The sequence below is a fragment of the Mauremys reevesii genome, linkage group 6, assembly GCF_016161935.1.
Source record: "Mauremys reevesii isolate NIE-2019 linkage group 6, ASM1616193v1, whole genome shotgun sequence".
NCBI classification, from domain to species: Eukaryota; Metazoa; Chordata; order Testudines; family Geoemydidae; genus Mauremys; species Mauremys reevesii.
The window spans coordinates 5037813-5050400 of NC_052628.1; the positions used below are offsets into that span (position 1 = coordinate 5037813).

Here is a 12588-nt window from a genome sequence, read left to right on the forward strand (position 1 = left end):
GCCTTATGGGTGGTAGGGGGTTGTGAGAGATGTAAAATTGAAACGATAATGCTACAACTTTCTGAATACATTATTTTCACACTTAAATGGTTCTATTGTAACTGTTAGTTGGCTGGTGAGGTTTCTTTTGCTTGACTCACGTACAGACTCTAGTAACATAATGTTTGATCTTTGCCTTCATCTGTGGCCAATTAAACCGATCTCTTGAAAGACTGATTACTTTCTCTGCTTTTAAATGTCCCATCTCTTCATAAGCAGCAAAGAGTCCTGTGGCACCTTATAGACTAACAGACGTTTTGGAGCATGAGCTTTCGTGGGTGAATACCCACTTCTTCGGATGCATCTCTTCATGTAGCTCTTGATTCCCTTTCTTATTTATTTTTCAGGTAATACCAGTTGATTTTGTAATTTGGTTTTTCGGTAAAGTATTCCATCTGTTTCCAGATGCAGTGGTGCCACTCACACGCATATTACCATAGCCTCCTGTGTTCTCTTGGTTATTTTGTCTTTACCCCATGGATTTATAATGAAGAATTTTAGCAACAGCTGCATCTTCGTTTAGAACTTCCAAAATGTCTTCTTGTGGAAATGGTTTTATGGTGGATTTAATACCCATAGAGATGAGTTTCTACTGGCAAAGGGGTGGTAGTAACAGCTGCTGACTAAGATACCGTGTCATCTTTTCGTACATCCAAGGACTGAAAGACAGCATTAACGTCTTTGCTTGTCTCTCTTGTGCATTCTGTCATATATTTTTCTATATTAAGGGGCACTCTGGATAAACCATCTGGCTCCACATTAGATTTCCCTAGATGATATTTAACTTTGAAGTTAGTCAGCTAATTCTGAAGCCTGTATGCTGTGGCATTCAGCCTGGCAGAAGTGAAAGCATAGATTAGCAGGTTGTTGTTGCTGTAAACTATGGATTTTGTGTGTACAGAAATAATCATGGTCAGTAACAGCCCACTTCAAAGGTAGAAACTCCAGCTTTCCTTAGCGAAGGTGATAATTCTCCTCAGCTGTAGTACATGTTCTTGACTCATACCAATTACTCTATTTACTTTCTTGACATTTAATAGAAGACTGCACTTAGTCCCTTATTGGAAGCATCTACATGAAGGATAAAGGGTTACGCAAAATCAGGATAAGCTGTTGTTGGTGTTTTAAAACGTTTTGATGATGCTCAGTCCAGATAAGTGGCTGTTTGGAGGATATCTGTCCAAGTGCCTTTCCTTGCCCTTTAGCTTTCTTCTTTTTCCAAACCACTTTTGACAGTGATGAGTCAGATTCCAGTGAAACAATCAACAAGTCATACAGTGGCTGTGCTATTCTAGAAAAGTCTGGAATGTAGTTTCGATAGTAGATGATGATGCCTAGCAGTTTACAAAGTTCCCCTATTGTGTTCCGTGGTTTCTCTGCGAGAACACAGAATCAAGGTGTCAGCTGGAGCCATCTTATAACCTTCATCAGATACCATCATTCCCAAGTAATGTTTTAAAGGTCATATCTAGAAACTTTCATCTTAATTATTCTGTGACTGTTGCAATACTCTTCTTACATTCTCTGTGTGTTCTTCAAAAGTGCCACTGTCCACAAGAACGTTGTCCAATAGCGAAATGCACACGTCATATCTTCTAACAATTTAGCTGCCTCTCGAGAGGATGGATTTATTAGTGATGGGAAAAAACCCTGTTTGTTGCTGTAGCAAGTGTCTACACTACAGTGGCATAGCTGGAGTGCTGCAACTTGTGCTGCTGTAGCACTTGTAGTGTAGACATACCCTAAATTGGGTACTCTGGGTTGCAGCTTGGGTGTTTAATGGTAAATACAGGCCATCCTGGTAGATCTGATAGTGTCGGCTTTGCCTCTGCTCTCTTGTGATTTTCCTGCATGACATCTGATTGGTAGTGTTCTGTAACACATCTGAAACGGTGGTCACAAGTACTGCCTCTGTCAGATGATCTGCAGCTAACACATCCTCTTTTCTGGGGTTGCCTGCCTGTATGTGTGCTTGTACCATTCAGCGCTTTTGTGTGCACCCAGACAGCTCACTTCTTATACTAATTTCAGCTCTTGCACCTTTGAGTTCATCAATACTGGCCTTTAGTTCCCTTATCTCATCCATCAGCAAGTCACCTTTGGAGATTCCTTTCACTCAAGAGGAGGTGCTGCTTCCCTTTCTGACCTGTGCTCTGTATATGGCAGTTTCACAGAATTACAAGCTGCTGCCATAGCATGCGCTCCATTCCCCAACTTCTGGTGTTTCTCTGCTTCCTCAGCTACAGCAGTGTGCAGCTTCTCAAACAAGGTCTCATGTGCAACTTGATTATCTTTTAAACGAGGTTGCATCACAGTCTGAATATCCTGTCAGGACTGAACGGAGGAATGTGTTTTGTTGCAAGGACAGGATTATATCTTAGGTCAGAGTCAGCTCTTTGGGAGGCAAACAGAACTTTCTCTCTGAAATCAAGTGCTCAGACTAGGAAATCCTGACGTGTCCTTTGGCTCTTGCGCTGGGCTTAAGAGCTGCAGGTGGAGTTCAATTGCATCTTTTCTCTGGTTATAGGACCTTGATGTTCCTCAGTTTTGGCAGGCTCGGTTAGTTCTTTCCTTCCAGCTAGCTCCTGAGGCTCAGTCCAAGGCAAACTGTCCTAATTACAGCTTCTGTTATCTCAGTGTACCGCTTTCAAATCCCACTTTCAGTTTGATAAATCCAACTGCTTAGCCTCAGTTAATCTGTCCTTTTGGTGGTAGTTCCCAATCTCTCCTGTTTTTAAATGTTTACAGTGGTGGTGTAGCTGTGTTGGTCCCAAGATATTAGAGACACAAGGTGTGGAAGATACCACCTCACCCACTTGTCTGTTGTTTTACAGTCTTTCTTTAAAATTGGTTGTTTTCTGGGATAAGTTGACACATTTTCCCCAGGGGTTTGTCGTTTAATTTCTCTCATGCTTTTCTGAAACTGTATTTCAAGCGACTTTGCAGACCTTCAATTTTTAAAGGGACAAGGCACTGGTAACTCTAACCCGATATTCTCCTGTGAGCTGCACTTTTACTTGTTTGCTAATAATGAAATGTTAAATCAGTCTTATTAAATTTGCTCCCAGATGTGCAACACTGAATAGACTTGGAGTCATAGGGAAGTTCCCAATTTTACTTTTTTAATTCTCATGCCCACATTGATGTCAGAGATGTTTATTACCAATTTTCCAGCTTTCCATTTGGAGAACAGAGATCGTAATTCTATTTTTAGTGGAGTTCAAAAAGAATGTGGCTTTTGTTTTGTTCTCTTGTTATCCTGCAGCAAACTTCTGGGAATAAGGTTGGCCAACATGCTCCCTCTGCTGGATGGCTTGTCTGCTGCAGTAGAGCGAAAAACATGCTGATGCATAGGCAGTGGCTGTCTGGCCTTTTTGCTTAACCTTTTTTCATGTATTATCTTACTGGTAGTACCCCCTGTGGATCACTTCTGGTATTCCTATTATTATCAATAACACTATGCTTTTCTGCCCTGTATGAGCGTGTCTGTGTTCCTTTTTATGGGTAGCAGCACAAATTGATCTCCCTGTAAACCCACCCCCTCAGCCCCACACCTTGTGTCCATCCCAACTCTGGGAAGGTATCCATCTCTCAAAAACTGCCCTCAAGGTTGGTGTCAGAAGTAGGGCACTTTGTCCTTCAGGTACTCTTTTCTCATACAAGTTTTGTGAACAGAGGTCTTTAGTATCCAGAGCTGTAAACCTGGCATGTTTTCATCAGCACAAAATTCAGTTTAAGGTTGGGAAAAAAGCTTGTGAGACTGCTGATTTACCATCTTTGAATCAGTTGCTCTCAAAATATCTGTAAAATACTGTTCCAGTTGAAAATTGGTTTACAATCCAAACATGAGCTGCCACAAGGGAGCTGTGGAAGTTGCCTGTCTATAGCACAGTGACCTGCTTTTTTATTTATTGGATTTGTTTATCTTCCAAGTTCTCTGAAGACCCACTTGGCTACTTTTTAAGTCTCAAATTCTTTGCTGTGCAAAGTAAATCATCCTTAACTGACCTCACAACTCTTACATTTTATGCATTTGTTCTAGAATCTAGCTCAGGGGTCGGCAACCTCTGGCACGCGACTCGCCAGGAGGAGCACCCTGGCAGCCCGGGCCAGTTTGTTTACCTGCCGCGGCCAGCACATCCCTTGCCCGTGCTGCTTCCCGCCGCCCCCATTGGCCTGGGACGGCGACCCGCGGCCAGCGGGAGCCGCGATCGGCCGAACCTGCCGATGCAGCAGGTAAACAAACTGGCCTGGCCCGCTAGGGTGCTTACCCTGGTGAGCTGCGTGCCAGAGGTTGCCGACCCCTGATCTAGCTCATAGAGAGTCCCCACTGCCCACCCCCAATCCTCAATTTCTGTTAACGTTGCTGTCCTCTGTTTTATATAGGTTTGTAAACTTGGGACCATCTTTGACTCCTCCCACACTTACCCTACACATCCAGGCTATGTTCAAACCCTTCTTTTTTTTTCCTTCTTAACACACTCAAACTGTGACCTTTTTCTTTCTGTCCATGCTGTTAAAACTCTAGTTCAAGTCCTCGTAATCATCCATCTTGACTTCTGTCACCTCCTCTCTGATTTCCACATCATGCCTTCCCCAACCCCTCCTATCCTTTCAAAATATGACAGCTGGGACTATATTCCTGCCCATTGCCCTAACTATGTCACTCCTCTCTTCAGTTCTCTTGCCTGGTTTCCCCTTTCTAATACTAGGCCAATACTATAACAGGGTTCAAAAGGGAACTATTAGCCAGGATGGGCAGGGATGGTGTCCCTAACCTCTGTTTGCCAGAAACTGGGATTGGGTGACAGGGCTTGGGTCACTTGATGATAACCTGTTCAGTTCATTCCCTTCGGCGCCTGTGCCATTGGCCACTGTCAGAGGACAGGATACTGGGCTTGATGGACCTTTGGTCTGACCCAGTATGGCCATTCTTATGTTCTCTAAACACATCCTGTGCAAGTGTCTTATCCTTCCTGTCTAGGCCCTTCATGACTGCGCCGCCTCCCCCTCCCCCCACTTGTCCTGCCTTGTCTCTTACGGTGTTACCCTGGCTGCTTCCTCCTCTGCAAAGGGATGCCAGCCTTGTTCATCCAATTATCAGCTTCTCCTACAGCCATCTGTATGATTTTTCTATGCCACCCCTTATGCATGCAGCACCGTCCCTGCGTCTGAGTGATCTGGATAGTCACTACCTCCTCCTTCAGATCCCTCCTCAAGATCCATTTCTGCTTTGACCCTAACAAGAATTCAGCCAGTCAGCAGTGTCTTGTGTGTCTATCAGGACCAGCTAGTTTTATTTTTTTAAGTGGCATCTTCATGAACCATCAAGTAGTGCAGTTGCTCCCTGGGTCACTACATGCTTTTATTTTCATCACCTTCATCCTCCCTTCCCTCTTTGTTTCTCATACTCATTGCGCTTGGTTTCAGACTGTAAGTTCTCGAGGGTAGTCACTGTTAATATTTGTTTATAAAGCACCTAACACATTGGGAGGGCCTGATCCTGACTGGGGGGCCTCAGAGAGCTACAACAAAACAGCTAACATGGAAAGACGATGATGCTTAACTTCCAAGCACATATCTGAATTGTACTGTGGACACTCTTAAGACTGAGTCTTTTCATCCCGCTTGTATTTTGCCTACCAGTTAATAGTTACTGAAATCATGAGGTATAAAAAGATGGAGCTGCATGAAAGGTGTAACTGGCCTTCTGAAGCTTAGCAGCAAATGGCTGTTCAGTGTACCTGCTTGTGAATTTCAGCAAGTAGTTTGAGAACTTGTGAATTTCCATGTTGTAATTGAAGTTCTTCATGGGACATCACAGAACAACAGCATGGATTTAACAGCGTAATTACATTACTGTCCTAGAATCCTCCAGCTTAACATTACAAGGCAGCGATCCCCGGGGAAAGGTGCATTTGTAATAAGTAGGTGACTTTTAACAGTAGAACAGTTCATTCTCAGCATTTTCCTTCTCGCTAGGATGAGTAAAACAGAGTCAGGTTAGTCATCTGTTTGGGTCACCAAAAGTGCTCAATGAAAGAGTGTTATGTTTGAATGTAGCTTGTTTTGTTTCATTGTCAGCACTTCCCAAATACTTGTAAACCATTTATTAAAGGGATGTACTTCCTTGCTACTCTGAACCAGTAAGTTGTACGTACTGTTTTTGTCTGTCCAAAACTCACTTGAGTATCAAAAGTGTCTTGTTCTTGTTTGCAAATAGATTAAATTATTTTTTTATTTCTACAGCATCATAGATGTGCCTTGAGTTTTACAGGCAAATACAACAGATCCTTGTCACGCTTACGCTTCAAGTTAGACTAGGTGTAACAAGAAGAGCAGAGTGATATGGGGGAGGAAGAAAAGGGAATTGAAAGATGCGCAGAGTGTTACCTCAGTTGCATACAAGCCATTAGCTCCTTTATTATTTTCTAGTGAATTTGGTGTCTGCAGTTTTTTGACAGCTAGCAGGTCTTCATTCTTGACTAATAAAGCCATTGAGATTGAAATCTGAGTGTGAAAAACCCTATAGAGAGGGCAAGAATGGAGGTCATCTACCCAAAATAAGTGAGCTGTGAGGAAAGACAGTGAGGAAGAGGCTACATCATGGTTGTGGATGATGCTCCAGGTATGGGCAAAAGCACAGGGTTGTAAGAGTAGATTGCTATGGGATTATAAAGACATGCTGTGTTTGTAGAGCAGGGGTAGGCAACCTATGGCATGCGTGCCGAAGGCGGCACGTGAGCTGATTTTCAGTGGCACTCACACTGCTGGGTCCTGGCCACCGGTCCAGGGGGCTCTGCATTTTAATTTAATTTCAAATGAAGTTTCTTAAACATTTTAAAAACTTTATTTACTTTACATACAACAATAGTTTAGTTACATATTATAGACTTATAGAAGAGACCTTATAAAAATGTTAAAATATATTACTGGCACGCGACACCTTAAATTAGAGTGAATAACTGAAGACTCGGCACCGCACTTCTGAAAGGTTGCCGACCCCTGTTGTAGAGCATAGGGTGGAAGTGGGCCAGTTAGGAGAGGAACAGAGATGTAGGCAAAGGTTGGGAAGGGCCTTGAAAGTGAGGACGAGGAGTTCAAAATTGATGTGGAAGAAGATTGGAATCAATGTGGGAGATTCAAAGCTGGGGAGTGACAGACCAGTGGGTGCAAAAAAAAAAAAAAAAGTGATAGATAAATAAAGGAATGTCACTCATTAAAAATCTACTAGTGAAAATCTTAGCCCTGCCAAAGGAAAGATGGCATGGCTTTACTAATGCTTGTGGAATTTACTCCAATAGCCAAGTCAAGCAGGTCACTAAGTCATCGGTACAATTCATCACACACTGGTAAATTGACTGGAATGTGCTGCCTTGCCTTAAAGTCTCTCTGTTCCTGAATCAAATACGTGGGGTTGTGTGTGCTGGAATTCCTTTCTGATTGGCTTTTTCTAACTTGCAGCTACTTCATCAGTTCCAACGTCTAAGACAGAAACCTCTCCCTCGCTACCTACTGCGGGGTCTCTGCCTAGCACGGCGTCCTCCACTGCTTCGCTTCTGCCTTCAGCTCCACAGCACACAGCAGCGTTACCCAGCTTGCCCCAGTCCAGTGACTTGGCCAGCAGCTCACTCTCCCAGTTAAGCAGGTACAGTAGGAGGACGAAGGAAAATGGGTTGAATTTGGGCTTAGTGGCAGTGTGCGCAGGATAGATATGGGTCGGTGTACAAGGTGACTCCAGGTAAATGCGGCCCCCTCTCTTGTTTTAACCTGAACTAGGACAGATATTCATAAGAGATCCAGGATAATGTTTCTGGTTGGAATATACGAACCACATGCTACATTTCAGCGGTACTGTGCCCACAGATCTCTGTTCTTGGAGCCTCATAGATTTAGCAGCAATATCCTATTTAAGGATCTGCTGCTTCAGCATAGCCAATAGTGGATTCCAAATGAGACACTCATACCTTCATTTGGTGTTTCTGCTGCCTTGTCCACAGCACCAGCTATTGACCTGGCCAGTTTTTTAGCCTATAAAAATCCAATTCTTTAGCAGTTGCTTTTCTGACCATATTTAAATGTTGTAGATGTTTAAATCCTTGATTGTCACACATTTAAAGTAAAAAATGTCTACACTGGGACTGAGGGCTGAGTGGTTCCGAGTGCTTCTTGCTAAGATGCTTCCTTGAGGAAATGTGAACGATCAGATTGAAGCTCTGGGAAGTTCTGTCCATCACCACTCAGCTCTTCTGTGCCAGCTGTTTGCTTCCCACTGCACATTATTAAAGCTTCGTTCTTGAACAGGTGTCATCGTGAGTCTGTATTAATTATATAAACTACTCGCGTTGTTTGACCTCTGCACTTTATTTCTTGAATTTAGCAATGGATTGAACCAGGACCTAATGGGTCTTGTCCATCTCCCAGCTAGTGCATGGTCGTGCCCTGTTGGATAGCCAGTGTTGAGTGAAGTCTTAAATGCCTCAAATACTTGGAATTATTCCTTTCACCGGAGACTCGATCTCACGTTTTTGCTGTACCACCTTTCATCCAAAAGGGATCCAAAGTGCTTCACAAACGATGAGCGAGGCGCCTGGCTAGAAATTTGGGTTTGGGTGTGCATGATGCGGGGCAGACTTGGAGTAACCTGAAAAGACAGTGATGCCTGATTTCCAAGCACATATCTGACTTGCATGTGCAGACAGCTCTTGAGTCTGAGTCTTTTCAGTAGTGGCCCCCCGATGAATCAAGGTGTCGAGGGAATGTGCATTTCAAAAACTACCTGTGCATGACTGAACCATTTCCCTCCTTCTGCCACAGTGTCTCCTCATCCTGGTGGCTGCAGGAGAGGGAGGCACTAAAAGTCTTAGTGAAATTGGTCTGTAAAGCTGCGGAGGTATATGCTGGTGGTCCTCCTTGACGTGCCTTAAAGGGCCTGGTCCTGAATTAGGAAATGCCCTACAGTATTAACTTTCAGTCTGATTATAAACACCACTGGTGCATCTCCAAAGAAAATGCCTGTATTTAATCATGGTCAGGACATTTGTCCTCCTGCCCCTCATTGACATGAATGGGGCTTTCTTAATGCCAGAATTCTGAAGGGAGCATATAGATGTGGGTGGTGAGCAGACCTGGTTCTGAGCTGCTTTACTCTTCTGGATGGTTGGCTTTATTTGTGGTGGTTGCATTTTGCTTGCTCCTTATTTTGCTGGGGTGGCGTTAGTTTTGAGGTGGGAGGAAAGGTGAATCTGTTGGTCATTTAAAATGCTCAAGAACAAGCTTTAGTCACCTGCCAAGAAGGCTTTTACAAGACTGCTGCTGAAATCTGGTGCTGGTGTTGCTGTTAGCACTATAAGCTTGGAGGTGGGACTCCTTGATTGATAGAAAACAAGTAGTTGTGGGAAGAATAAATGTACTTCCTAAAAGTAGAATCTCTACAAGAGTCCATTTCCACTGTTTACAAAAATGTTGAGCCTTTCCCCTGAAAATAAACGAGCTGAGTTGTGCTGGATGTGGGGGGACAGTCTAAGTCAAGGAGGAGAAAAACAAAACAATACAGTACAAGAAATGAGAGTTGATTCAAAAAGTTAAGGTTAGGAGTTTGAAAATGGCTGACTTGCCTGAAAATGTAGGAACTGGGAAGACAGTATTCCTTCTGCTGAGGCATCAGAAGATTCACATCTAGCAGGAAGAATGTGGATTCATTTCTGCTAGGAGACTTCTGAGGAGTACGTCTGCCTCTGAGAACTGTCCTAATGTATGTGAACCCCTGATGGTGAGAAACAAGCTCCTTACTGTTGCAAAAGGAGCTGATCATTTGTTGATTTCAAGGCTGAGTTCTGTGCTTATAATTCTATAGCTCTCAGGAGAGATGAGGCTTTTCCTTTGTAAACAAGATGAGGGATTTAGGTCTTTAAATCATCTGATTAAACGAAGAGTGTACTTTTGGCAATTTTTTTAAATTCAGAAAGTGGAGACCTGCCTAAAGCTGTGAAGGTTTGAGAGCTCAGAAGTTGCTCAAGGAGCCTAGCATTCTACATGACATACAGATCCATGCAAACTCCTATTGTTTAGTCTTTTTTTATTTTTATTTGAACCACTCTTCCTGTATCTTCTCACTGTATTTCTACCTAGAATTTCTATAGTGGATATTCTGTGTGATGGACGCTTTAACATGCTCTGGTTCCCAGAGTTTGACTGTGTTTGAATATTTTAAAACATAATGGGAATTAGTTTGTGTATAAGAGCGAAAAGGTGGGTGAGGTAATATCTTATTGGACCAACTTCTGTTGGTGAAAGAGACAAGCTTTTGAGTTCCACAGAGCTCTTCTTCAGAAGTTGGTCCAATAAAAGATATTCTCTCTCTCTCTCTAATCCTGGGACCAATATGGCTACAACAACACTACAGATAACAATAGAAGATATCTAGTATTATGTATGCATATTGTGAGTGATTAAAATGGATTTGGGGGCTCAGTGGTGTGATTTCAGTTTGATGCTGGAATTCCCTTTTGGTGTTCTAGATGACAAGTGTTATTCCTGCTTTTGCTTCACCGTTTTTAATCTACACTTCTGTGGTCCCCATTTTCGTGAAGGTGTTGAGACCATTAGCAGAATTGTGGTGTTAATACTCTGTAATGTTCATTAGTGGGGTCAGTATTATGCAGTTGAATTCAGATGGGATTCTGTTTGTTATTATAAATGGCTTGTCATTGCTTTGGCAACTCCATAAGAAACTTTTACTCATTTAAAACATGAGATATTTACAAGCACTAATGAGCAATGTCTTCGTGTCAGTCACAATGACTTATAACACTGAGAGGAGGGTAGTTAATTGCCATTCTCCACTGTAAGAAGATCTTTGACTTTGTTGCTTTTGATTCCAGAAGTGGTTTTTTGTATATATCAATAACTTATTTTTAGTGTTAAAATAAATCACTAAAACATTACAGTATTTTTAAATGCTTTTATAATGTGCAATTGTGAGAAATTTCAGGATGATTAGTCTGTTTAGTTTCGTTTTATTGATTAATCCTTTAAAATTTGTCTTTCTAGTTCCCTCTCTAATCATCAGAGCAGCCTCTCCTCTGCTGCAGTGCTGTCTGCGAGCACCTCACATGCGGTAAGTCCTGTTTGAGTCATAACCGCTATTAAGTCTACATTGTTGTCTGCAGTGTTGAAATATGTTAGCTACTTATGCTAAACAATCTGTTCCGCATTGCATTTAGCTGAGACACTCTTGAGTCTGTTTCCCAGAGCTGAAGAAGAGCTCTGTGTAAGCTCGAAAGCTGGTCTCTCTAGCCAACAGTAGTTAGTCCAATAAAAGATTTTACTTCACCTACCTTGTCTCATTAAATCTATAGTCAGTTTTCCTGATCAAGGTTTAAGATGCCTGTCAAGCTGTCTGGAATGGTACCAGCCTCAGAGCAGACGGCTAAGAAGCAGGGCACAAATCTCAAACTGGTTTTGAATTCTGTCCTTCGCTTTCACCAACCAAGTATCAAGTGTGAACTCCTAAAGCACTATTTCAGCCTTAACATGGACTCACAGACAGGCCCCTTGGGCTCTCTCGTCTGTCTTGCCACCCGTGCAAGCTTGCCTTCGTGAGAGATGGTCCCTTACACCAAAAGTCAATATTCAGGTTACTCCCAGTCCCAAAAGGTTGATCACTTACCCAGGTCAATTGCACCTTAAATTCTATATCAAAGACAACACTTGTAGCCAATCCTATAATAAACGAAGAAAAATAAATGAGTTATTTACAAAGTTAAAGCAAGTAAACATACACACAAATGAGTTAGTCTTAAGTTCCAAAAGGTGATAGACGCTCCTATTATAAGCAAGCTCTGTAAGTCCTTTAGGACTAACCCATACCAAGCACTGGGGATATTTTGTTTGCCCCTCAGAGTCCAACCAGCATAAAAGACCCAGTTTCTTCTTGTCAGGGATTTTTATTCCCTTCCTCCTAGAGTTCAAGCTGATGGGATCAACTCATGTACAGGTCTCCTCTTCATGGGGGTGGGAGGAGGAATGCAGTTAACAAAGTCTTTGTCCTTTGATGTTTAACAGTGGCTCATTTGGTTTCAGTTAATCTTTTTGTGTACAGGACCTAACACCTTCTGTAGGAAGCCAGCCTTTACATTAGTCAATGCTTCTTTCCTGTTTAGTGAGTTACACAGTTAGAGGTTTACAATGCAAACACTTAACATTTGTACCCCACGTTATTGGGTTATATTAAGTGAGATTAATACCAGCAACATCGTACAAGCATTTCATAAAGTCTAAACATATTTTTAAAAATCTAATACATATTTTACTAACATTAACACGCAGGTGAACCAGACTGGTTTCCAGCTATGCATTTATCAGTGTTTAGTTGAGGCCTAGGCATGAGCTGACACCTGGTCTGCCATTGTCACAGTGCCCAGAGACTGAGACAAGTACTTTATCTCACTAGGCAAGAGGGGCAATTCCCCAGCTCTCTAGTGGTATCAAGATCTCATCTCTAGTGCTGATGGCTTGTGATTGATTGGCCATAAAAGCTGTCAGTGG

General features: G+C 42.5%; 1 protein-coding gene and 2 non-coding genes across 4 annotated transcripts in view; all 3 read left to right on the forward strand.

Moving 5' to 3' along the window:
* The window catches only part of UBAP2 (ubiquitin associated protein 2), a 92626-nt gene that overhangs the window by 55677 nt on the left and 24361 nt on the right, over positions 1 to 12588 (forward strand). For both annotated transcript variants that reach the window (XM_039543632.1, XM_039543633.1), the window contains exons 17-18: positions 7504 to 7687; positions 11092 to 11158. In XM_039543632.1, the coding sequence (XP_039399566.1) occupies positions 7504 to 7687; positions 11092 to 11158 (251 nt within the window). The remainder of the gene's footprint in view (positions 1 to 7503; positions 7688 to 11091; positions 11159 to 12588) is intronic.
* Positions 5583 to 5663, forward strand: LOC120408809. Its single transcript, XR_005600985.1, has one exon. It is a non-coding gene; the product is annotated as a small nucleolar RNA SNORD121A (small nucleolar RNA).
* LOC120408808 lies at positions 8683 to 8765 on the forward strand. The gene has a single exon (XR_005600984.1). It is a non-coding gene; the product is annotated as a small nucleolar RNA SNORD121A (small nucleolar RNA).